The sequence below is a fragment of the Tripterygium wilfordii genome, chromosome 21, assembly GCF_013401445.1.
Source record: "Tripterygium wilfordii isolate XIE 37 chromosome 21, ASM1340144v1, whole genome shotgun sequence".
NCBI classification, from domain to species: Eukaryota; Viridiplantae; Streptophyta; class Magnoliopsida; order Celastrales; family Celastraceae; genus Tripterygium; species Tripterygium wilfordii.
In genome coordinates, this window is record NC_052252.1 from 14,292,624 (window position 1) to 14,319,649 (window position 27,026).

General features: G+C 36.6%; 5 protein-coding genes across 5 annotated transcripts; 2 read left to right on the plus strand and 3 right to left on the minus strand.

Moving 5' to 3' along the window:
* Position 1: 1 nt before the first annotated feature.
* Positions 2 to 1,566, plus strand: LOC119989981 (probable F-box protein At4g22030). The gene has a single exon (XM_038835771.1). It carries the CDS (start codon positions 184 to 186, stop codon positions 1,465 to 1,467), a length of 1,284 nt encoding a protein of 427 aa, XP_038691699.1. The 5' UTR covers positions 2 to 183; the 3' UTR covers positions 1,468 to 1,566.
* A 1,381-nt stretch (positions 1,567 to 2,947) lies between these two features.
* On the plus strand, positions 2,948 to 5,058 carry LOC119988339 (B-cell receptor-associated protein 31-like). The gene is made up of 2 exons (XM_038833339.1): positions 2,948 to 3,370; positions 4,407 to 5,058. Exons 1-2 carry the CDS (start codon positions 3,085 to 3,087, stop codon positions 4,787 to 4,789), a joined length of 669 nt encoding a protein of 222 aa, XP_038689267.1. The 5' UTR covers positions 2,948 to 3,084; the 3' UTR covers positions 4,790 to 5,058.
* A 21-nt stretch (positions 5,059 to 5,079) lies between these two features.
* On the minus strand, positions 5,080 to 7,199 carry LOC119988338 (S-type anion channel SLAH4-like). Its single transcript, XM_038833338.1, has 2 exons — positions 5,747 to 7,199; positions 5,080 to 5,565 (listed from the first exon to the last, which is right to left on the minus strand). Exons 1-2 carry the CDS (start codon positions 6,647 to 6,649, stop codon positions 5,290 to 5,292), a joined length of 1,179 nt encoding a protein of 392 aa, XP_038689266.1. The 5' UTR covers positions 6,650 to 7,199; the 3' UTR covers positions 5,080 to 5,289.
* A 1,172-nt stretch (positions 7,200 to 8,371) lies between these two features.
* On the minus strand, positions 8,372 to 13,546 carry LOC119990021 (aspartic proteinase-like). Its single transcript, XM_038835829.1, has 14 exons — positions 13,405 to 13,546; positions 12,061 to 12,438; positions 11,891 to 11,951; positions 11,123 to 11,217; positions 10,899 to 11,011; positions 10,639 to 10,807; positions 10,525 to 10,564; positions 10,330 to 10,394; positions 9,752 to 9,865; positions 9,519 to 9,583; positions 9,235 to 9,388; positions 9,002 to 9,121; positions 8,764 to 8,852; positions 8,372 to 8,649 (listed from the first exon to the last, which is right to left on the minus strand). The coding sequence occupies exons 1-14, from the start codon at positions 13,408 to 13,410 to the stop codon at positions 8,565 to 8,567; spliced, it is 1,554 nt and encodes a 517-aa protein (XP_038691757.1). The 5' UTR covers positions 13,411 to 13,546; the 3' UTR covers positions 8,372 to 8,564.
* A 2,362-nt stretch (positions 13,547 to 15,908) lies between these two features.
* On the minus strand, positions 15,909 to 18,439 carry LOC119989565 (probable WRKY transcription factor 31). Its single transcript, XM_038835172.1, has 6 exons — positions 18,010 to 18,439; positions 17,815 to 17,913; positions 17,572 to 17,727; positions 17,097 to 17,453; positions 16,878 to 16,991; positions 15,909 to 16,766 (listed from the first exon to the last, which is right to left on the minus strand). Exons 1-6 carry the CDS (start codon positions 18,295 to 18,297, stop codon positions 16,113 to 16,115), a joined length of 1,668 nt encoding a protein of 555 aa, XP_038691100.1. The 5' UTR covers positions 18,298 to 18,439; the 3' UTR covers positions 15,909 to 16,112.
* Positions 18,440 to 27,026: the final 8,587 nt, after the last annotated feature.

The following is a 27,026-nucleotide window of genomic DNA, read 5'->3' on the forward strand; positions in this document are numbered from 1 at the left end:
CATGACCTGTAAAGATAACCAGGACAAAAAGATTATGTGTCCGAGGCCATTGTCTGTTTCAAGACCGTTGAAAAGTCAAAGAAAGGAAACTCACAAGTCACAACAAACTGTAAAAGTCCCAACAAGAAGAACAAGTCTGTATGTAATTCCCTAATTCAAAGCCTGAACCATTCACACAAAAAAATGGCGACTTTACAAGCTTCGTGTATGTTATTATCATCCTCCAGTGCTACTACTTCAACTTCATTGAAGAGGCATAACTCAGGGATTGTTAATGCAACAATGAATGCTAATCTATATCATCCAAAGCTTCAAAACATTTCTTTTGCGCTGGAGGAGCTAAACATGGGAGAGGATTACAGTATTGCAACTAAAGAACTACCCAAGCCGTTTATTAGTGGAGGTGGTTGTGATAATCAGATGCTGATTACAGAGAAGCTTCATGTGATCAAGGAAGCTGTTGCGGACAGAGTGGAGATGCATAGAAATATTGGTGAACAAAGAGATGATTGGAACCAACTATTGTTGAATTCCATCAATGCTATCACTCTCACAGCTGCAACCATGACTGGTTTGGCTGGTGCAGTTATTGCAGGAGGATCATCTGAGGCTCTCAAGGTTTCATCTACAGTACTTTATGCAGCAGCTACTGGAATGCTAATTATCATGAACAAGATCCAACCTTCACAACTTGCAGAAGAGCAGAGAAATGCTGGTAGGCTCTTCAAGAAACTTCATTCACGGATTCAAACAATGTTATCTATTGGAAATCCTACAATGACTGATGTGGATGATGCAATTGAGAAAGTCTTGGCACTTGACAGGGCATACCCACTTCCTTTATTAGGAGCTATGTTGGAGAAATTCCCATCAAATGTAGAGCCAGCAGTGTGGTGGCCACCACAGCAGAGACAAAAACAAAGGCCTTTTTCCAAATTTGGCAATAATGGTTGGAGTAGGAAGATTGAGAATGAAATGAGAGAAGTTGTTGGTGTTTTGAAGAGGAATGACAAGGAAGATTACTTGAGATTGGCAGAGAAAGCTCTGAAACTTAATAGGGTATTAGCCATTTCTGGTCCATTGTTAACAGGGCTAGCCACTTTTGGGTCTGCATTTGTGGGTCATGGTTCATGGGCTGTGATTGTGGGAGTTGTAGGAGGAGCAATGGCTAGTGTTGTGAATGCTATAGAGCATGGTGGACAAGTTGGGATGTTGTTTGAAATGTACAGAGGCAATGCTGGTTTCTTCAAGCTCATGGAGGAGACAATAGAGTCAAACTTAATTGAAAAAGATGTTGAAAGAAGAGAAAATGGAGATTTGTTGGAGTTACAGGTGGCTCTGCAGTTGGGGAGGAGCCTATCAGAACTCAGAGACCTTGCAACATCTTCTTCTACAGAGACCTCTCAAGAGTTTGCAACATCTTCTTGTACAGACACCACTCAAGAGTTTGCAAGCAAACTCTTCTAATTCTTTCTGGTTCAGTAATTATCCTTAATTAATTATTAATTAACCTTCTTAACTGTATATAATTCATGTAACTTAAATTTGTTCATTCTTCATTTATAAATCAACCATTTTTTTAAACCATGAAGACCCCAGTACAACGGCCACTTTTTGATCCTTGGGTCAGTTTCAAACCTATATTTGATTGTCACAACCTCCAACACGACTACAAGCGCTTTAGACTGGGCCGAAACCCATGCAAGTAAGTGGGTCGAAGCCCCCAGAAGTGGGCTGCAAGGACCATGGAGCCAGGAAATATCCCAACTAGTTTTGAACTCCCGATCTCAGACAACTTTAATTCTTAAGTCTGAATCATTTTTTTTTGGTAATCAAGAATTCTCCAACTCATCATGCCCATCGAACAGTTTGACCAACTCTAAACTCAGGCCGCCAACTCAGCCTACTCCACGCGATAAGTAAAATCGAGCCTACGGAAAATAACACCGAAAATACTAATTGTAAGAATTGAATTTACGACCTCCCACATTCGTAAATAATTATTTCACATTTTCAACCAAAATTTATTTGTTTTCATGAATATACCTACCAAAGTAGGTTCATTGTTGTTTATGCTGTAGCACCACCCACTCTAATTATTATTAGCTCAACTAAAGCTACTGTCACTATACTTAATCCTAATTCTATAAAATAGTGCTACTTATAATAACAAGACCCAAAAGGAGGTTTACTTTCAGCTTCTTTCAAAATTTTAGCCAGTTAATTCAGTCATTCACTTATCTTACATGACCTACTCATGTTCTGAGACCAACCAGAAATAAATAAACTTTAAAATTTTCTCTCCTTCTCTTTTTTAAATGATGAGATCCATGAGAATACATATGCATAGAATGATTGATGATTCAGAAAGCCCATCTCCATTGATTTGAGGGCCACTATCTTTTTATATGGTGTGCCTACTATTACATTGAAGCTGCTATAAGTTTTCACTTTTGGACTAAATTATACTTGAGTGAGTAAAAAGTAGAAGTTTAGGTTCAACAAATGACGCTTTTTAATTTCTTTCATATCTCATTTTCATCTTCCCTTTTCAGGGGCATCCCTGGGACAGGGGATATGGGTGACCGTCCAGGGCCCCGAATCTTTAGGGTCCATTTTTTTGAAAAACTATTAGGGCTATAACAATCCCGAACTTATTTAAATAACATGCGATATTTAATTTTTTTGAAAAGCCTAGGTCTATGGGTCAAATGGTGACCCCTAAGCACATAGAGTGGTATATGACTATCAAGCAATTAGCTGAAAAAAAAAAAACAACTATTAAGCAATTAACAAAGTCCCAATCTTTTATTTTCGGAATAAGTATGAAAATGATCCTTATACTTGATAAAAGTCCATCAACTATGTTTTAGATAAAAATAATCCGTTAAAATAAGTTGATGTGGCAGTTAAATGTCTTACGTTAGCCCTTCTTTTTGATAATATCAATGCTCCTCATTCCTCACATATGCTCCTCAGTCCTCACCTTATTTACACCACCTCACCTGTCTCCTTTTACCTAAAAAAGAAGGAACCCTTATAAGTTATAACTCTGATTTTTTTCTCTCCCTCTCATTGAAGAAGATGATTCAGCTTTTGTTTACAGTGATATTCTCTGAGATGGTAGTGGTGTTGTTGCTGCTTTTCAAAACCCCATTGAGGAAGCTGGTGATCATGGGCTTGGATCGCACGAAGCGCGGTCGCGGGCCCTTCGTGGTCAAGACCGTCGCTGGAACGGTGTCTGTGGTGCTAATGTCCAGTGTGTATAGTATGGTGAAGATCCAGAAGAGATGGATCGATGAAGGTTCCATCAATAATCCGACGGACCAGGTCCTCATGGTCAAGCACCAACTTGAGGCCACTCTCATGGGTAATTACTTGTTTTCTATGTATCCTGTTGTGTTTCTGTTCCTTGAATACTAAATTCTTAGTGGGTCTTGTTTGCTTGAGAATCTGAATCGTCTTTGTGTCTTAAAGTATCGAACTTTCTGAGATTGGTGTTCTCTCGTTTTGTATGTTGATTATAATGTGTTTTCCCTTGATATTTTGGGAAGTGGGTTTTGTTGAATTTTAGTGTTTAGTTCTGCTTTACTGCTCATTGAAATTGGCAAAGGAATAACTCTGTGTCTGAGTTATTGCGATTGGTGGTTTGATGAAACTTCCCAATTAGAAAAGACAATGACTTCAATGATCTGAAATTTCCAAGATTTAATAGCCTCATGAGGAAGCATTTTGAGAGATTATGAAGTTTTAAGGTCTTGACACTTATAATATACTATCTCGAGGGCAGAATATTTCCATGCCAGATAAAAGGAACTTTTATTGGGATGAAAGAGCTATTCATTACTGGTGGTACAGGTTTTATTTATGGATTTTCGATATTCAATGGTTCTTGTGATGATATTTTGTATGGTATATGACATAGGGAAGGATTTTGGTGCTACCCTACTAACTTGAAAGGGGCTTTTGAATGCAACAAATTGATATGCTCTACTTCAGTCTGGAGAGAGATCAAAGTCTGAAGAGTATAAAATTTGGCATTTGTGAACTCAGCCTCTTAATGTGCAATGTTTCTTCTTTTCTCCCAGAGTTGTTTGAAAATTTGAACTTTGTCCTTGTTATGGATCTGGTTATCTGTTTTGATCATGGAGGTTTAACCTCAATATCATTTTGAAAAACCTCCACTCAGTTACTTGATATCGGGTTTGAGTGTTGTTTGCATGTCGTCTCCAATGTTGGTAGCGACAAGGAGGATAAAGCAACCCGTTTGAGTAAGAGAGTTGTAGGCTACACTGATCTATATGAGAGCTTTGAGTCTCAGAAGTTTCTTTTTCTGTTGACATCTCGAATACAGAATAATTCCGTTGGCCTTCATACCTATGCTAATCTCGTGTATCTGTTTGCAGGTTCAATGCTATTTCTTGCACTAATGGTAGATAGATTACACCATTACATTAGAGAACTCCGCATTCGAAGGAAGAGCATGGAGGCCATAAAGAAACAAGCTCGAGGTTTTGAAGATGGAAAATCTAGCAGTTCAGAGGAAATCAAAGCCTTGGGGGAAGAGAGGACTGCGATGCAGGCAAAACTTAAAAATCTAGAATCAGAGTTGGAAACAAAGACAAGAGAGGTGAATGCTGCAGAAGCTAATCAAGTTGCTTTAAGGAAGCAATCTGAAGGATTCCTGCTTGAGTATGATCGGTTGCTTTCAGAGAACCAACACCTACGAAGTCAGCTGCAGTCTTTAGACCGGAAATTGTCACGTTCCAGTAGCAAGAAGATGGACTGACATTTTCTCTGAATTTTTCATTCTATATCCGTTCCAGTATCAATCATCTCGCTCTGGATTTCCATGGTGGATTTGTCAGTTTTGCCCAAGTTCTCACCTATGGCATCTTTGTTTCCAAGTTGCAAAACAAAAAAATGAGGAAGAGAAAATAGGATTTTTCATTGGTGTTCAATTTGAAGTACAGCTGAGCAATGAAAGAGTATGGAACAATTTTTTCATGACAAATTGTGACATTTTATAGGACATGATTATGCACAAACTTTCAGTTATGATTTTAACTCTTTTTTTTGGTGGTGAATATGCTATTTTTTAGTTGTATCTTTATCTGTAAAGACATTTATCACTTACCATGTGTTCCATCAGCTCTTTGTTCAGCCCTGTTCTTTCTTATTTTGCAGCGAAAACTTACAGCTGTGTTTCTGACTGTTTGGCCTGCTAATTTCCTTACCAGCACTTATCTTGTTAACACGGCCTCTTAGAGTGCGACCGTTCAAGCTATTTCAAGTCCTTGTTCTACGATCATTAGCAAAACTCAGTACAGGGTCGTTTTGGCGCAGGAGCTTGTCAGTGTTAATTGCGGTGAGCACTATCAATCCTAGGAACACCAAAACAGAGAGAGCAGATAGTGCTAGCATCAATCCTGGTGCCACATGACCTTTCACCTCTTTTGCATACAAAGCAGAGGTGAGAGCGAGGGAGGTTACTGGGAAGGAGTAAGCCCACCACGCAACATTTGCTTGTCTCATGGACTTCTTGAAAAGAGTTGGTCTACTTGCCTGTCATACAACACACAGAATTAGAAGTTCAAATGTTAAGTTCAGTGTTAAACTCCTGGAAGCAAGATGAGTAAAATTTGTGAAGGCTTATGCTATGTGAACTGTGAAATGATAACATCGGTTTTGAGATATGGCTTCCTAGGCAGCCTACATTTTCCCTAATCTCAGGGTGTAAAATTACCAGAGAAGTGAAGAGGAACAGGGAGAGGAAAAAGAGCATTTTTGACATTGTATGGAAAGATCCTGTGATGGAGTACCAAGCTGAACTTGCTATGCTTGGTGCAGCAAAGAACAAGAAGAATGCTGGCCTCAACGTTGAAGGAAACTGATTGCAACCCGCTAGGCGCTGGTAAAGTGTGATAAAGAGTACTAAATAATGCACCATTCCAAGTGAGAACATGCATATTGCACTCTCTGTCCACCCCATCCGAGCTGCTGCTTGAGCTACCACCAAGTTTCCTATCACTGACATATGGCTCGTTGGGTTTGCAAGCGTGGAAAGAAACCGCTTCTCTGTGGTGAACCATTGTCCATAGATTTTAACATCGAGCACCACAATCGGAACAGTGAAGACCCAGAAGAGGGAAAGGTAAGAGACACTGCTTGGGATGATAATTGTCGTCGATTGAAGCAAAAGAAGCCATGAAATCCAAGGAGCATGTAAGTAGTTCGTTCCTATATGATGTAAAAACTCTGCCTTCGCCATGTAAAAGTGAAACAGAGCTCTGAGAATGTAGAGAAGTGAGAGTGAAATTTGTATTAGAAGGCTAAGCCACCAGAGAAGAAGGAAAGCTGTGAAAGGAAGCATCCGAAACAGGTGCCAGACTTCATGTGAGTCACTCTTAGGCTCACTAAGAATCTTCCACGGTAAAGCTTGGCCTCCAAGAGAAAGGCTTATCCTGAAATAGCCCGCATGGAGCCTTGTTAATATGGAAGATTCAGATGGCTTGGAAACATTGGTCTCTTCTTGGTTTGTACTGCTGATGAAATCATCAATTATAACCTGAATTGGTGGCTTAATTTCTTCCACAGCCATTGGTATTATGATTAGAGCTAGTGGTTTCCAGTATAGAATGATCCACATTTCAGGGTTACACTATGCAGGTGCTTTATATAGGCATAAAAGTGACTTGCTGCAGACAATAATAGCAATACATGCAAGATATGACAAAGGGCTACTAGCTACTTGCTCATGACTTTGGAGATGTGGCAGATTTCAGTTCCAATGCCTGGAGTTTTCCTAAAGTTCATTACTAAAAGGTACGTAGATGATCAACTATTCATAAACTCTCATGTCATGTTCTTAGACCATGATTTTCAAAGCATCATTTACACCATTAGTTTCATGGAATCATGTCCACCACCATTGATTAATTTCAAGGCGTGTTAAAACCATTAAAAAGTCTTTTTAAATCTGAACCAATGAAATTGAAAACATGTAGAGAATAGTTTAAAAGAATAGTAAAAAGGTTCATACATGCGTATTCTCAGATTCTTTGCTGAACGCTAGAAAGAGTGGGGGAAACAGAAAGATAAAGAGATGGATAAAATGGATGGTGAGCAAACCATGCAAAAAAGCCAAAGACTTTAAACCAATATTGGACTTGTGAATTCTGATGTATTAGAGTGCTGCCAGTAATAAAAAAAATTGCCAACTAGAAAACAATCTGCTACTCTGCTCGTCTTTTTTATCTTTTCCCAGCTCCCACACTCCAAGTTTTCTGTTTATGGATACCACCTCTGCTTTTGAAGTTTTCATAAACACAGGAGAGTAGTCTCTTAAGTACATAAACTTATGCACGTAAACTTAAATATGATCTTCAGAGTTGCGGGAGGCCTGTTATACAAAAGATGAGAGTTATTTAGTCCGTGGGAACAACTACTCTGCCTTAATGTTTATAGCCAGACTTCTGTTACTAAATCACATTAGAGAAGATCCAAAATTAAGAAGCTTGATTTTTGTTGTTTTCCCCCTAATTTTCTTCTTCTCAAACACATTATTAGGTCATACCAAAGTCACTAATTGAAGTGGTAAGGATGATGTGTGTCATCCTAGTGATCAAAGTTCGAATCCCACATTTTCCATTTCAAACACATTATTAGGTCCGTTGTGGCACGTCCACACTCCATATCACCCCTTGGGTGGATCCATGCATCGCAAGGGAGCAGTCGCGCCTTCAAAAAAATTTAATAGTAAAATTTTTGTAGTGGTGATGAATTAACTAGTGGTTCCCCTTTGTCCAAAAAAAAATTAGTTACATAATCTAAGTTTAATTTAATATATTAATAAAACACATGTCAATAAGTAAGTCCAAAATATTAATACACCCAATAAATGACAATGACACGTCTCTTTTAACGCAATAAAAGATTAATTACAAAGAGAGTCGTTCGGATGAGGTAAAAAAAAATAAAATTGGAAAGCAATTATCAAATTAATGGATTTGATTTTGCACGCACACAGGAGCACGCACAAATCTTCTTCTTTTCTTTTACATTTTGAATTAACAACACGCATAAATTCTTTGAATAATAGGGCCAGGCCACAAAAAACCAAACAATTGAAGAGATAAGAGTCATGCCCTCTATTAACGGACCACTGAAATTCGGCCCAATTGACCAACCTATCAGCCCATAAAAACCTAACAATTGAAGTAAATTCATCCTCACCAAGGTCAAATGCCTCCCCTCTCTACTCACAAGCAGAGGCAACCTTGTGCTCTCATCACGAGGCATAATGACATGAACGTGGACATGCTCAAATCAAATACCAAATCCCAAATGAGGCAAGCTATAAGTTCTAATATATGAACTGCATGTCTGCATAATATCACTAAAATGTAAAGGAATCCAAATATTTACAAACATTATTTCAGACTTGAGCTAAGTTTAGCACATTTTTTTAAAAAAAAAAAAAGCTTGAATTGTATCAGTACTCGTACACACTTACTGAAAATAGACTAAGATGCGCGAAACAAAAGAAACCCAAGACAAATGCTTTACGCTGCCTCAGCAAACCCAACTCTGAGTTTTCCATAGTCAAATACGGTGTGGTATCGACCCATGAAAATATCTCCCAAAATCCTGTACGCAACAATTCAAAATGAGTATCCAATTACCAATATCATCAAATACAAGGATAAAAACAACAAAGAAATCGAAATCATGTTTTGTTTCCTTCAGAAGTTATGGGATTACCAGAGAGGTCCCAGAGGAGGTGGTACATCCAAAGCAATAAACCCACTAATGCACTGAGCTGCAGCACCCTCTCCCACCTTGAGAATGTACTGAAACAGCATTCAGAAAGAAGCAGGATGAGTATCCAGCAAAATGATAAGATAAAAATATATATCAGATCATGACTTTCTTCTCTCCCTAGAATGTAACAGCAACAGCAGATGGGATTGGATTTCGATGGGATGGGATGTTCATGTACCTCCTCTGGCCTGAGATCAAGAACTTTTTTACCGATGGTGAAGGAAACAGGAGGCATATTAGAAATACTTTCACAATCAACAGCTGATTCTCCCATTGGGTTAGGCATTTTATCGCAAAGCTGTACATGGTATATTAGTATCAGGCAAAGTCGGCAAAAAATCAATATCTTAAAAGAACTTCTTTTGAGTAGGATATCTGAAAAGAACTGTTATGCATTATATGTCTCAAAACCTGATTGACATAATCAAGTATGTGTTCTTGTGTCTGGTTCTGCTTCAATTGGTGTTGCATCCAGACGACAGTCATCTCACAAGCATTGCACATAGCATCACCAAGACCAGATGATTTTTGGTTGCTTTCATCTACCACACTCTCAATTCCCATGCTATAAAAAAATTAAATGAGCTTATAAGTGAACTTATTATTTCCAACATCATCTAAAAGAATAAAAACAGGATCTCCAAGTAAATGATGACACTCCTTGAAGTAAAGACAGAGCAAGGCTGGAGCCTTACCTAACCCCACGGGTCCCATCAAATGTGCACAATCCAACTTGTGAACAGATTTTTTTAGGTAGTGCCTGTCCAAAGCAGAAGCAGAACTAGAAGTCAAGAAATCAATTCACTTCTGACATGGACTTTTTTAGGGGAGAAGCGAAGGCCATGGGGACTAACAAGGAAACATTTCATTAACCATCATTATCTGAGAACAGAATGACAATCTCAAGTAGGGTAGAGCTAATTTTTACCTCGGTAAGAAGCAAATCCATAATGGTTTGTCCATACTGTGCAACAACAGTCTTGCATTCCTGGCTGACAACTCCACTGGCTCCGATGGCATGATTTATCATGGTAACCACAGTCTGCATATACACAGAGTCAACGACAAAACTATCCTGAGAATTTGCAAGTAGTCCATCACTTCTATCTCTAGATTCATGGTTTCTTCACCAAGTTGGAAATTGCAAGCTTAATGGAGTATCAAAATATTTTGATATACACGGGGCATTCAGCTATCAGAAAATTTCGATGCATACGGATGGATAAAATATTAAATCTTACAGCAGTCAAAGGTTGCATGTTTAATACATAGCTACATCTTAGTATAGTCACTACAGAAGCCTCAAGCCAGTAAGTTACCAGTCCAAGAAGATGCATTAAAATACGTGCAATCAGGAAATTTATTTGATAATCAAGAAACATACAAATTATAGTTTCCCACAGATTTAGTCGCTGACAAGAACAGGAACTTGGCATGCATATCATAAAATATTTTCTCCTTTAAAAGCCAAAATGGTTGTCTAAATAATGACAAAATTATTAATACCGATGGGCCTGCCAACAGGGAAGTCCCAGAATCCGCAATTGCTGAACATCCATCACCACAGTACCCTGGAGAGCAGTGAGCTTAAGTCAGCACAACATAACAATCAACTCAGGCAAAATTTCACATCGACCTCTACAAACTGATGCAACTAAGTTTTTCCTTCTTCAAAATTGTATGTTGCAAGAGAGGGCATACCAGTGGGTTTATCATCAATAAGGACATCGCCCATGTCAAACTGTAGAGAGGAAAATAATTAAAAAGAAGAAAACAAAATAAAAGCATCAAAAAATAAAGACACCCCATACATACCTGCCAGTAACCTTTTTGTGTGACAGGAACATATGTGTGCTCACCCTTATAGTGATTTGGATCAACCCCTCCAAACACAATTTCACCCCCTTCTTCTTCTTCTGCATTACGATTAAGCCAGAACGAAAATACAGGGTCCTTAATAAGACCTTGTTTGATCATATTGTACCTGCGAGGTATGAGAGAATCTCACATCAACATGAGATATGAAGCAACTTTTATGCAATAAACAATTGAAGGGTGATGTAGCAAACTCATACCACACTGGGGTAGCATTTCCAACAGAGATTTCTTCAAATCCAAGTCCTAGTATACCATCAAACTTGGCAACCAAAAAAGTAAGACCGGGCTCCTTTGTTGTCTCAATGAACTCCTACAATAAGATGTATGCAGGGAAGAGTCGCGAAAGATTAGTAATCCAAGCTATAGGAAAATGTGGAACTTAAGTCGCAAAGTAGAGTATTGATGAAGAGCAGCAGAAAACCTGATTTTTCACAACCAGGTCACCAACTTTGATATTGTCATAGCTAAAGAAACCAGAAATAGCACCAGAACCATACTGAATGGCAGCAGATTCCCCTGCACGATCGACAATCACGATTCCCAGGATAAGATTCTAATGGACTCCAGCATTCTTAAAATCGCAACCCCAAACCGCAAACACACATGTTAAACAACTTGACTAAATAACAAGTTAACCATGTAAAAGGTAAACAATACTCATGTACAAGATTACCACAATGGGCAAGGTCGGATTCAGATAAGATGTACCCAGGCGTTAACCCACATAATATGTGAAGAGATTGTTTCCAATAATATAATCTATGACCTCTAGGTTATACCCCTGCAACTAGCACTAGGCCACATGTTCGTCTATCACAAGTTAACCATACGATGATGTTAAATTTAATAGGATAAATGACTGCAGATGATATAAGAAACTCCCTTCCTACTGAAGCATGGCATCATAGTCATACCATGCAATGGTATGATATAGTACTAGCTTTAATAGGAAAAGAAAACCCTCCAGATATTACACAACTCTATTTCAACAAATGATGCTTAGCTAATTAGGGGGGTAACATGCAAGAAATGGCCCCTTCACATGCGTCAAAGAGCCATTATCATTAACAATCAAAAAAAAGAAGCAATTTTTTTTAAAATAAAGCAAATAGATTGAAGTTAGCAAGCAAGGAAGTTCATCAAAGATGGATAATATCAGAAATTTAAAAGAGTGGTGACAGAATTAAACCATTCTTCTTGTAGGTACTCGATTCGCTTGACTTGTATTTGGAATGTAAATAACAAGCAACCTACATGACATCACAAAGCCATAAGTATCTCAGACTCCTTGCCTTGATGTCTTTAAAAAGCGCCAGTAAAGCTAGTTTCAGACAAATTCATGACAGAAGTGAGGCTCACCGAGAAGTAGCACTTAGCTGAGGGAACCCACAAGTTAGAGCTTCCAGTGTCAAAGATTACAGTGAACTTTTGTGGGGGACTACCAATACCAATCTCACCATAATACTGAGCATCCAAGTAATTCTTTAAAGCAACAATATCAGTGTCCTTGGAGTCTCCAAAATAACCACGGAAATGATGTTTTCTTATTTTGGCTCTGAGAGTCTCTCCATCATTGGCATCCAACCGCGAAGCAAGCCGGTTGTTTGAATCCAATTTCATCTTTTTCAGTTTCATTCTCACCAAATCATCATCAGCAGTGGAAGAGACCAGAGAAAAGAACAAGGAAGAAAGGAACAGAGAGAACAAAATTACTCTGACGTAGGTTCCCATATTCACCTATAAGCCCACAGTCGAAATTTAAATTCAGGAAAAGCAATAACTGAAAGTCTGAAACACGTCCTAATAAAAAAAAGTAAAAAGAAAAAACACGTAGAACATCATCAACCAAAGACTAATAGATATGTAGAACATAAACTCACTTACTGGACAATAAATTTATAAAATTTGAAAGAGCAAACTATAGTTTCCAATCAGGTTCAGATTAAGTTAGTGGGAAAAGCTTTAAATTTTTGTGTTCTGGTTTTCTAAAATGGAGCTCTGGTGTTGACAAAGCCAGTGCAATTTGAAGATTTTTCAGGACATCATTTGGGGATCTCTCTTTAACAGAAAACCATAAGATTAATAGCATCAATCACATTACATCATTTAACACTAGATCAAAAATTTTAAAGCTTTGAATGAGATCCCCAAACAACTTATAGTACAGCTCCTAAATACTCTGATTTTATTCACAATCTATTATTATCCTCTGAAGATTTTTCTCACCAAACAAACAAAGCTTCACGCATAGATACCAGATTAAGACGAATTAAACAGATGCCAGACAGAAAAATTCACGAAGAATACACATATTCAAAACACAAGCTACAACAGTCGAACCGCTCAACGCTTGCACCCAACGAAAAACAAGAAAAATGAAAAAGGAAGGTAGAAAGAAAAAAAACTCGAAAAGCAATAAAAGAACCAAAAACATTTTTTAAAAAGAAGCAAAATCATTTATAGCACTAACGATCACAATCCATTGCAAATTCTTATTGAAATAGAACAGTTGCTGGTGATCAATCCACATAAAACCCTAATGAAACAAACCATGAAGCACAGATGAGTGCAATTCTTATGAAAATAGAACGGTTACTGGCGATCAAGCTACATAAAACTCTAATGAAACCAACCATGAAGCACAGATTAGCATCGACGATCAACATAAAAAAAAATACAAATAAAGGAAGCATTAAAACTCACCCCCATTGACCGATTTCGAGGAACTGCAGAGAGAGGAAAGTTGCGCGCAGAGAAATAATTAATAAAGCGAGGTTTTTCGTATTTAATAAGCAGCACAGCGAGAGAGAGAGACTCGAAATCTTCCTGTCACGAAATGGGGGTCCAATGGGCCCATCTCAGATTATATCAATCGTGACCGTTTAATTTCTAGACCTTTTAATAGAAACCGTCGATTCAGGGAAAAGTAACAGAACACGTTTCCGGTCACGATATCCTTTTTTTTGTTTTGTGGACTCCTGGTTGAGAAACAGACAAGAAAAAAGGAAAGCATATGGACAAGGGATTCGATGCTTCGCGACGTAGTGAAATGATTTATATTCGGTTGTCTACATCCGTCCATCATAAGGGGTTTCGTGCGGATAACGAGGCATGATGTTAATTTATTTGGGTTTTTTTTTTTTAAACTGGAAACTATGACGTGTCATCAAAGCGGATAATAGAGGTGACAAAAATCTGTCTGACCGGAATTAAACCAAGTTTGAATATGCAATATATGTCTCAAATATGGGTCCAAACATAAAACTATTGTCCGGTTTAAAACTGGGTCATGATCTAAACACGTTTGTTTATTTGTCCGAACCCTAATTCAAGACCAAATTAGTTTATTTATCCAGAATTAAACCAATCTAGATTTGCTTAATTAGATACATCTGAAATTCAATTCAGATTAAAGTTTAGATATATAAATATTTAATAAACATGTGATGTTGTCCGATCCGAAATCATTTTTTTCCTACCCCTAACGTACAGTTTTGAATTCTTTATTACTCTTAACACGCGACACCTCACGCCTTTGCTTCCTTTGAGTGTATTCAAGCAGTTTCGACTTTCGACCGAAGTCAATTCAAACCCAAAAAAACAAGAAGAAGAAGAAGAATAGCACAGATTTATATGGAAAATAGGAGACGAGGGCCCAGGCCTACATAATAGGTTGAGCCCAATAGAAGAATCTGCAAGCTCGTAGCAACTATCGGGGCTCGTAGTTAAAGACACGGAGATGGACGTGGGAAATTATAAAAGCATTCAAAATGGGCCTTTTGGATACGACCCCGGCCCATCTGGCTAGACCAAGCCCAGGCCACAAAGAAGAAAGGGAAATTGATTTTCTGAACTACAGTGCCAAACTAAAAACGTACCGTTGTTAATCATGTGCCGTGCCGTGAAAATCAACGATAAAGGTTATGAAAACAGTAGATGAATATATTTTACATATTTCTACGTAAATCAGAGCATGCAAATGCCTGAAGTCCTGGTGTCCATTATGTCTCTCTTAGTCTTGACGATGAAAGAAGCAGCGAGGACAATAGTTTGCCTCTGTGACTTGTCGTTGTTGGATTTGAATTCTTAATTTGCTGAATGAGTTAGTATCGAAGAGAAATTAAGGAACTCAAAAACGTTGGGACCTTGTGGTAGCACATATATATATATATATATATATATATGCAGTTGCATATATGCTACCTTGAATGATAGACCATGCTGCTAAAACTCGACTCCGAGAGCATATTCAGGAATTCCAGGAAAATGTAAGAATAGTTTAGTGGCAAAAAGTGAAATGGTCCTAAAATATCACATAGTATTGTTCTTCAAAATTAGTGTATGTTACTTATTATGGTCCACCAAACGGATCCATTGTGAATTTGTGATGGTTTTTGATTCTTTTGTGTGGATGTATTTCTAGGCCAAATCAGCATGATTATGCACATTAATGGCATATGGATTGTAGTATTTGGTATGGACGTATGAGTCCAGGGTATCTGTACTCTCCATTGCATCATTCAGTTTGTTTTTTAAATCTAAAAAACAATATGAGTCACACACTCTTTAACCTATCAGATGGTAGTGATAGAAATTGCAGGAGTTTTCCATAGCAGGTAGCGAAGTGATGGATGTATAATGTATTTATCGGATAAAACAGCTAGATTATTGAAATTCATCTAGTAAACTACCTCTCCCATGTACGGTGGTGGATAAGGTACGGTTGCCACCCACGAATTTCCATGTTCCCACACATCAATCTCAAACTACTCAAAATAATCAATCAAATAATTTGCACAAGAAGTCAAGCAAAATAAGTGGGCCCAATTAATTAAGTAATTAATCACCACGAAAGTACCATGCAACCAACCATTCAATGTTTCTTATTAAATTCCACCTCTCTAAACCCTTTTGATTGATTATTCAAAAATTTGGGTTTCCCAAGTCACACGTAGTTGCCTCCCAAGTCTCTCTTCTTTTGTCTACGTCAACCATTTCTGGTCCTTTTATTACGTGTCAAACTGTGATAGCCGGACTTGTTGACTTTGATCAGAATTATAGACTTGGAAACAAACAAGACTATTCTTTTGTTTTCTTTCCTGACTTTGCTTTCAAGGCTGTCAGAAAGATTGGGAAGAGAAATTAATGGATTAGAAGAACAAGATACCCACATAAAGACATAATAGTCAATGAATTGAGATGATTACTGGTAAATATTAAATACTTTCCATCTGTGTTTTTGTATATTTACTAGGATAAAATATTATTCAAAATGAAGCAATAAAAAAGAAAAAAGAATGAAACTTCTTTGTTCTCTCTAAACCTATCAACATGTAACTTTCATTATGGTACTCCAAAGAAATTAAAAGAAAACCCCAAAATAAAAAAAGAAGATGAAAGTTCAAATCAAGTTAATTTCCAGGGAAACTACTGATTTTGTTATTGTTGCTTGTGTTGGCGGAGGTGTTGGTACCACCATTTCCACCACTATTGATAATAGAGCTAATGGCTGCTGCTAGTGCTGCTGTGAAATTAGGATCAGCAGTGATGGCGGCGGTGGCAGCACTCACGGAGTCAGCAAACGGTGAAGGTTGCGCTTGGGGCGCCATCGCTGGTGGCATTGCAGGTAATTGGGAAGAACTGGGGTCTTGAGAGAGTTGGAGTCCGGAGAATTTGGATTGGTTGTTGTAAACTGTTTGACCAAATGCCTGAGACAACTGCGGGTTCCCGAAATTGTTGGGTTGTCCTGGGAATGGGACCTGGAATTGTGGGGGAGGTCTTTGGAATTGTAATGGGTTGGGGGAGTGAGTGAGGTCTAATGTCACGGTAGGAAATGGAGCAGAAGCTGAAATTGTTGCCATGCTTGATGAACAAGGAAGTACGGCTCTTGCTAGCAAATTTGAGTTCATTATTCCATCTGCACTTGACATTGAGCCTGAGAGTAGCATTGTAGCTGCTGCTGTTGTGGTTGATGCCATTGCCATTGCTGCCGGTGGCAGCGGATGGTTATGGTTGCCTTCATATGTTGTAATCAGAATTGTTCTGTCCTCCGCACATCTTTGAACCTGTAATTAAATTTCATATTGGACATTAGATAATGAATCAAATAAAAATTCCTCGACATTCAAACTAGATTTGAGTTATTAATGTAGCAGGAAAATGAGAGATTGACATACTTGTTTGCGAACTGGGCAACCGACTGCCATGGTGCATCGATAGTAAGCTCGTGGACATGGATTTCCCTTCGCCATCTTTTGTCCATATTTTCTCCATTGACATCCATCAGTGATCTGCAAATTTAAGATCAAACTCAAATGAGTTTCATGATGCACTTTTTCAAATCAAAGATCAAACTCAAACTTTCATATAAGCTAATGAATCAAATTATGCAGTACCATGGGAGCTTCTGATCGGGCACGAACTGAGACACGAGCTTTCCTCATCGTGGCATCAGCAGTAGACTGATCAACACTACCAGAACTCTTAACAGTGTTGTTCAATTTCTGAGCCTTGTTAGTATTCCACTCCGACTCGGGACTCTCTTCCCTGCCAACTCTCTTGCCATTATCTTGAACGCTAGTTTTAGATGCAACTTCAACGTTATTTCGAGGAGAACCAGAACGAGTTTTCTCATCAGATGATGAATTAGATAGGTTCTCATCAGTCTCAGCAGTTGCTGAAGGTCGTAGATCCATGAACTGCCTTGGCACCCTCATTTCAACCTTCTTATCCCCAGATTTTCCTTCAACAATCTGTGTACAGACAAGACCAAATATATATACACAAACATCAAAAACATGTCCACCAACAAATTAAGGTCTGTTTTAAGGTATATATACATATATAACTGTACAGAATTATATCACTAACCGGGTGATCATGAGCGGATTCATGTTGTTTTGGTTGCATCAGTGCTGCCAGGTGCATCTCTAAAGCACGATAATTAGTACTCACTTGACCAAGCATTTCTCTCAACCTTTGATTCTCTAAATTCATCCTATGAAGCTCTGTTTGCAGCTGTGCCAACTGAACATCACAATCCACAAATGAAAATTAAAATCCCTTCATTTATTTACCCCCAATAATCAATGAAACAAAGAAAGTTTTCATTACTTCATTATTGGCTCTCTTATCATCCACATGTGACGATACACCATCATCCACCATTGATTGATCACTTCCAGTATTAGCAGTCAGAAGATGCAACCCAGTCTGTATTAAGATTGAAAATCAATGGATAAATTAAAAACCATTTCCAAATAAAGAAAACCCAGATATAAAAAATCGTGAAGAACAAAGCTTTCTTACATTTACATCCAAATTGGATTGAGAATTCTCCTTCTTGACATTAACATCAACTTTTCTGGCATCACCATCAGCATCATCTCGATCTTCATGATCAGCAATCCTGTTCTTTCTATCAAAAAAGTCGACCTCTCCGACCACCACCCGATTCTCATCGGCCGGGGCGCCAAGACTGACAGGAAACTGATACATCCCGAGCTTATGAAACGAACTACTAGTCGACTTCTGATTTGCAGCAAAGAAATTGAAGGGTTCGGAAGAATCAAGTGTTAGACCCCATCCCTTATCCATATAAATCTAAGCAAGCAATCAAGCTGTGTAAATACGTGAAGAGAAGAAGATTTATAGACAGATGCAGTGAAGAAAGAGTTGTAGAGAGAGAAACTAAGAGAGGCTCTTATGTGTGAGAGAAGGGTGCGAAGTCTTCAAAAGGTGCAACGGGCTCGGCTATAAAAAGGGTTTGGAACGAAGACCAAAAGAGTTGAGAGTATTCGTGTGAAGGTAGTGTTGGACTAAGAAAAAAAATGGATGCGATTTCTTCATTTGTGTTTAGCGTCAGACAGTGCGTCAGTGTGCCAGCTGGCAGTTGGACTATAGAGAGAGATCCGTTTGCGTGGACCCGAATCCGAGTCTTATCGTCAACTTTCATTAGTTGGAGAAATATTATGTTAATTCAGATCTTGGGATAAATGTGAACAGTGTTATGAGGGGTGTTCGTATGGGTGACAAAACTCAGTCTGATCCGGTTGATCTAATTTGTTCTATCCGGATTAAACCAAGTTTAGACACAATTTATGTGTTCGAAATCTGGATCCAAACACAAATTGTTTGTCCGATTTAAAATAGGGTTACAGTCCAAACACAGAAATTTTGTTTAATTTACTTGTCCGGACCCTAACACAGATTAGATTATTGTTCGATTTAGTTGTTTGAATTTAAACCAATTTAGGTTTGATTAATTAAATACATCCGAATTCTAATACAGATTAGGGTCCAGACATATAAATATTTCATAAATACATACAATTGTCCGATCTGAAACGGATTATGTATTGGATTTTTGGCCACCCTAGGTGTTGGTACTTTCGTCTGCATTTCGTCAAGGAAGAGTTTGACTCGTTCATAAAAACATCAAATGGGAAGAAAAGAAAATTTAGTGTCCACCGCCCCGAATCGTGCGGCGCGTTCCACGTGAGGAAAAAGAATTAAATAACAAAAGAGAGAGAATGAGATGAGATGAGGGGGAAGCGGGAAGCCAAGTCAACGAATTTGACGGCCCGGCTCTAAAGGCGGGGTGATGACTGGAGACCGGGTGGGGCTGGGTCTATTTGGTGGGGCCCATGAATATGTATAAGTATAACATGAGCGCTGAGACACCCACGTTTCAGATCTTGTTGACTGTATACCGGTGGGACCGAGTCACTTGCTTTGACTTTTTTCATGTATACGTATATATATACCCCGTATAAATATACGTGTCTTTCTTTGTATTGTTTCCCAATATATAGTGCAATTTCTTTGAAATTAGGACTTTTGATTGAAGTTGAGATATTTTATGTATTTCTAGCAAGTCTATGGATGCCATTCGATAACACCAAACGACCTTCCTTGGTCGGCTAGGGTTCTTAGTGGATAATTTTTCATAAATTATGGGCACTCTTAGTCAATCATGACTGAAATTATTTGTTTCCATAAAGTCCACATTTGTATGTGTTTCTTTCTATAAATAAATTAATTCTCGATAATTAAGTAGACATATTTGGTTGGTTTTAATGCATCATATATACGGAATCGGTGTGATATTTGATTTATAACATAGTAATAAAGGGCACATAATAGGATTGTATTTGTACCAATCAAAATAAACTATAAAATTATCATTCCAATTAAAATTTAATTTGTGGGCAAGATAATCCGACAAATTAGCAAATATATGAGTAACCATACAGATGGCAAAATATTATATTTTTTTTGAAATACAATTGAGAAATATGTTTTTTTATTATAATTGAACTTTGAATATACATTTGTCTAACCTAATCGATTGTTAACCAGACCACCTCTCATTCATAGAGAGGCAAAAGAATAGTTACGAGAAATAAAAATCTAAAATTTCAATATGTCTAGGTTAGATGTTCCGTGCGAAATATGTATCTTTCAATTAATATATATATATATATATAATCTCAATCTTTGACCCTGTTTTTGTTTTACATGGGATTTTCAACATCTAATGACGTTCTTTTTGCCTTACTCAATGACTTTAATTAATCCCATTTAAATGTCTCTCAAGGGTTGATTGAAACAAAAGTTGATGATGGCTTTGTATTGTATCCCAACATAGAAAAAGCAAAAAATCAAGAAGAAAAGAAATCATGTGGTGTATAGCTTTTTTTAATTAACATTTGACTAGCTAGTCTAAAAGCACAATTTGCTTAGAATGGTAGGTACGAGTAATGCTACAAGCTTCAAAAATTCATCATTCAATTTAATCCTCAACCCATGTAATACGTATAGAATATTCATTCATTATGAACACATATGTAAAACTCCTAAATATCAATTACTTTAGATGAACGAGGGTTAAAATGAGGATAAAAAATTAGGAGCCAAAGCATTTTTAATACGTAGATCGGTGTTAAAATTGTACGTTGTAGGAAATTAAGTGTATGGATATTGTGCATTTAAGTTTTTAAAAAAGGTGAAGAGAGAATGATGGTATTATGGCGACTCCAATATAAAATGAGGGTTAAAAAATGTATAATTTCTAAAATTGTCCCAAAATTATTCAATATACAACCATTTAATTGAGAAGTGTAATTCCAAAATAGTCTTGGAATATGGGTCTCAAAAATGTTGTTTAGTGCACCACGATAATATATATTTTGTAGACCAAAATGGTGTACCAAATGGACTGAATATATATGTTGGCATCACATTGAGTGACCATTTCGACATGATCAAAGATTCAAAATTTTGGTCCAAAAAGACATCAATTACCGTACGGCAACAAATAGCAATGGATATATCTTTATATAAAGTCGTAAAGGGTAGTTGATTCCATCGCACTTTAACCAAACTCATTAATGGGTTCATGGGTTGGAGTTGGACTACTAAATCAACCGAAATAGTGGATTTTTTACATGGAATTTGCATGGTCTTGTTTATGGATTATTGTTCAAACTAAGAAATCCTTAGACACAAAGAAGAACAAACGTACGTGTGAAGATGCCAAGAAGACAAAAGGTTTTCTTGACTCTCTTTTCAAACACACGGCGGCCAAAGAAATTTAAAGTGTGTACATGTACGATCATTTTATGTAGTCTTAAGAATCTCTATTCCATTCAAAAAGGGTTTACGAGAAAAGTTGTGTTTTCTTCCCAAGTTGAATGCAACATATTCTCGACGTGATATACATTGCTAATTTGGATACTCACTCTCCCAACTCTAAAAAGTCATATGTTCTAATAGTGAGAAAGATGAGGATATTAAATTATCTTGAAATAAATGCGTAGAGAATTGATGGGCAGTAGAGGTGTGGAGCAAAGTCGTGACCTTGCCTAGCCCAAAATGCACAATACCTGGGTGTGGGTTGGATGGGTCCTCAGACCTAGAAAAATCCCTCACATGGGCTATATATAGCTTCCAATAATACTTAATTTCTTGCGAGGTATATTTCTCTTTTCCTATATATTACCCAAAATTAATACAGTAATACTAGGTAATCCATATAGTGATAGTCCATGAAAGTCCAAGTCTCTTAAACGAAAATTTAAAACCTTTTAACTCTCAAAATACACGTTAGATTTTTTAAAAAAATTATATATTCAGAATCAGCACATAAAACTCTTTGTAAAAAGATCCATTGTCGATGAGTTTTATCGGGTAAATCTTAATTCCATTGTTTTTTTCAATGGAATTTCTTAAACAAATGAATTCAGAACTAAAATAATAAATTATAGATTGTGCTTTAAAAAATAATAGAATCTATATTAAAATAATAAATTTTAGACAATGAATTCTAAGATAAAAGAGTAGAAATAAAATTATTTTATTGATTAAATCAATGGAATAAACATTTGGGCTCCCATGGACCACCAAACTGATGGGTTACATGTCATTTTCGAAATTAATAGCCAACCTTGCTATTTTTATTGTGTTAATATTTACATTTATATACAATGCTTAAAAACTAAAACGTCTAGATTTTAAACGCCGTGCCATGTAGTGGTATCCAATAAAAAAAAATTACAAAAAATATTAAAGTAAAAAAATGTATGATTTGTATGGTAATTTTATTTGCACTCTATAAACATATATATGCTAATACTAATTTGATTATAATTCTATTACCATAATATAGTTTCGTTTGAAGGAGCTTTCACTATCATATGCAACCAAACACAAAAATAAACTAGTGTAGAAACTATACTCTAGCTTAAGATAATATTATCAAACAAGTTTATTGGAGCTCTAAGGTCCTTATTTACTTATTCCAATTAATATAGTAACTTATAACAATAACAAACCCCTAACAACTTATTTTATACTTTATAATTTAACTTAATTATTTTAGATACCTTATAAGCTATATTATAATAAAATTAATTTTAGGAATAATACTTATTTAAATTTAAATTTATATTTTTGTTGTCACTTTTTGTAAATATGACGCTTCTAGTATTAATAGTGATTCAATATTTTTTTAAAATAAGGTCATATATTTGATTGTATATATTCATATACCCAATAAACTATGTAAGAGAAATTGAGGTCCGTAGGCACTCGAACTAATATAAAGATGGATTACAACCAAGAAGACTAAAAAAGAAAAACACAAACATAAAACTGATCATCGTCGGACACTCCCACACAACACCTTATTCTACTAGATATCGTCGAAAACCGAACAATACCATATTTCAATATATAAATTTAAATTTAAATATATCTTTCGTGCAAGGATGAAATTGTGCACTAGTTGGCACGAAAGATGACATCAATCAAAGTGATGGGCGCCTACAAGACCTACATATATCCATTAAAGAAAACCACCGACTTTCATTGAAGGAAAATGGTCGAACACACTTCAAATGATAGACTACACAAAACTTCAAAAGGAAATTAATGTCATAAATACATTTTCAACTTTGAATAAATTTGGATTGAATAATGTGTAATCTAACCCCTTTTTTCAAATGTAAATTCATTCATTAATTCTTTGAAAATTAAAATTTTTTATAGTGAATTGACTCAAATGAATTGAAACTTCAACAACATACCAAACTAATTGAATATCATGAAAATATTGAAAAAATTAATACGAGCTTAATTAACTTCCATTGTAGTCAATAGCGGCAAGTAATGTTCTCTCCCTTATATATATATATATAAATATATTGTTCACATTCCTCTTAGTTCAAAGGAGAGCAAAACTTCACGTTCAGCTTTCACTGTCCAAAACTATAACTACTACTCTCTTGGTCTACCATTGCAGCCATAGAAATAGCTACCATCGATCACCTGTTTCTTGTGGTATACATATATATATATATCTTCTTCTTCCTTCAATTTAGACTTTAATAATTTGTTTAATTTTAAAGAAGAAGAAGACAACCGTATATACAAGCCATAATTTGGTGATTGATTGGTGTGAATTTAAAATATAATGACACTCCACCAAATTCAATTTGAAGAATATCATTTACATTATTAAATTATGTGATAGAGAATTAGAGAGGAAGGAGCCAAGAAAGTAGTATTAATTTTCCAAAAAATATGTCAATACTCCACCAAATTAAACAACCATAACTTTTCAAACCAACATGGAAAAAAATTAAGGAAAGATCAACAATGAAGAAAAAGACACAAGTTGACTGAGATTTACGTTGACCATTTTGATTCTACCCCCACGTGCTGGCTTACTTACATGACGTAGAAATTTGGTGAAGTGGTTAGGTTTAGCCAGCTTGGATTTTGAGAAAAAAATGTGCACTATAATTAAGGAGTACTCATGATCTACGTGTAACAACTATAAATTTGAAGATACTTTTCACACTCAAGAGTAATATGTAAACCACCCGACGATAATCTAGCCGATCATCTCTCCGAATTTAGAACATAAAAATTTCGTCCGAGACCAAAAGTTCAATTATAAGCTAGTGCAATTATTCATTCCAAGTTAATTTTGTTGACCATCGACCTAAATAATTGTCTAACGGATTTGCACATACTTATCCCGATTCGAGTTTGGACTTATTGGGCTGTAAAAAAAAGACACGCTGAGTTGTTGTCAATTACCAAAAAGGATTTAATGTATATTATTAGCTAGGATGTATATATATGTTCTATTTTAGTAACCACCCTTGATTAGTGGTTTCTCTAATAGGACAAACATCTTTGATTGGTTTTGATATATGGTTCAAATTTGTTTCTCTTAATTTCAAACCCTTTCAAGACCGATATATACGCCAGTGACAGCCATATATATTTGACAAAGGACTTTATAATATAATAAATTCCTCATAATGTACAATTTTTTATATAGTAAATACAGAAAGGAGCCTATCATGTCTTCATTAATGTCAAAGAAATTATCTTTAGCTTCTTTTGATTAAAAAAATAACCATAAATCACACAACAAAATTTACTGGACCCAACAAGATATGTCACATACCTAGCCAAAATAGTTCAATATATATTTGATGGCTGATTGGGATGATGCCTAGGCTTTGTTAAATATATGGGGTTGGTATTAAGGTATCAATTAAGAAGATATTAAGTTGGAGATAGCAGGTGATATTAAAGTTTTCGATTAATTTCACTAACCACCACATGATGATCATAAGTCCAACATTGAAAGTGAGAAGAAAAGACAAAAGGTTTGGATTTACATTTACTCTAACGTTATTATTTTCATTAACGAAAGTTAACTAAAAATAAACAATTGTTATAGAGATGTGTTTGCTCGAAAATTAATGCAATAGTTATTTGATTACCCAACTACATTGTTAAAGACTATAATTCCACATCGGTATTGACTTAACCAAGTTGAATAGTTATTCGCAAAGCTCCAATCCTCTCACTTCAAAACGCGTTTTCTGAGCAAGGATCAGAAGGCCCAAGGGAGAAACAAAGCCGTGCGGGTCCGATATATCCATGAGAATCGGATAACCCAATATGGGCACGATGTATCATTCGGGAATCGCATAATCCAAAGCGGATAATATTGTTGATGTGTATATGGGCTGAAAATTCTAATATGGTATTGGAGTCATGTCCTCCTGTTTGGGTCACCTGTTGGGCCTTTCGAATGTCCTTATGGACGGACCACTCATAGGTGAGGGATACTTGTAGGGTTTTTCGGATGTCCAATAGATGGACCACCCACAAGTAATTCTAACCCACATAGTCCACTTGTTAGGTTTGATATACCTAGCCCACAAGTGCGGGAGAGTATTAACATATATAGATAAATTTAGTTCTTTACCATCAATAACACGTTTTCCTGAAGAACAACATCTGGTAGTAACTCCGCAGATAAGCGTGCTTCTGTGAGAGTACTATTAGGATGGATGATCTCCTGAGAAGGCAAAGCCGTACGAACCCAATATATCCATCCAAAACGAATAATATTGTTGATGCATATTTGGGTTGAAAATTCTAATACATAAGAAATTGTTTATTTATTTGATTCTTCCACAGAAAGCCTTCTTCTTGATAAGACAGAATTCGAGCTGAATCGTGGAAGTTTTTGTCAAATGAAAACGTCGGCTACTCTTGTCAAAGCCACGTTGATGAATTTAACTCTAAAGTTCGAAAATTGGAAAGTATATATGGTCACATATTGACTTTTCCTTCATATTTCGGTGCAACTTTTTAAATATTGAAGTTTCGTGGGTAGTACTACTACATCCGCAAGTAGTATGCCTTTCAGACCTATATATAAAGTTTTCATGGGGATTGGTCTGGATCCCATGAAGATGTAAAAAAGCTTCATTTTGCCTTGATTTTATGATTCAAGTGGTTTGATTTCTTAGCCCCAAGTTTCGTGTTGATTTATCAACTAAGGAGACCGTATGTGGAGACAAAGTATCGACCACAGTTCCGTGCCATAACTCCTTGTCAGCCCAACTGCCCACTACCCACCTACTCATCAAATCTACGTCATATACATGTGTTTTCTATTGATATTTGTATTTATATGTATCTTAAATATTAGCTGCTTCTTCTCCTCTCTCTATGTATAAGAAAATTATCAAGTGAGGGATCCTTCACTTTATTTAAAATGAAGGATTCATGTATCTAACACCAATTATTTGATCTAAGTGAGGTCCCCACACGTGATGAGATCCCCACATGAATCCACATTTTAAATAAAGTGAGAGATTCCAGACCTAAAAAGCCATATATATCATTTCAGTGGCCTTAGATGAGTGAATGTTTCACGTGATTATAAGTTATTATGTATATTTTGTAAAGACTTTGGTATCACAAAAATTATGGAGCGAATATTTTTGGTCCCCGACTCATCTGGGCTGACAAGACCACCCAAGTTTGGACCCAATGAATATGGGTTTTCTTTGGTTGGGCCTTGCCTTGGACACTGATCGCGGACTGTGGGTTTATTGGGCCACAAAATGGTTATCACTACTGCCAAGCATTTCATCAGAGAAGAGAAGGACAAAATCACGAAGCAAATTAAGCTACTGCTTCATGGGATTGTTCCACGTACAAAGGCTTGCTTCAGCTAATACTTTGAAGCTGACTAAGAAGAGAAGTAAATAATCACAACATTAGCCCCTCTCCCATCGATGGTCTTGAAACTATTCACCATTACCTCATTTTTTAGCCTAACTACCACATCTTTAGCAAAAATTATCCATAAAGACTTCGTTCGGATCACACCGTACGTACCTAAGCGTGCCCGGTCTGGGGTTCACAGGTTCATCAGACGGATCAGTACGTGACTATATATAAATACGGACAATTGGCATTAAGAGCAATTGAGACAACTTAAT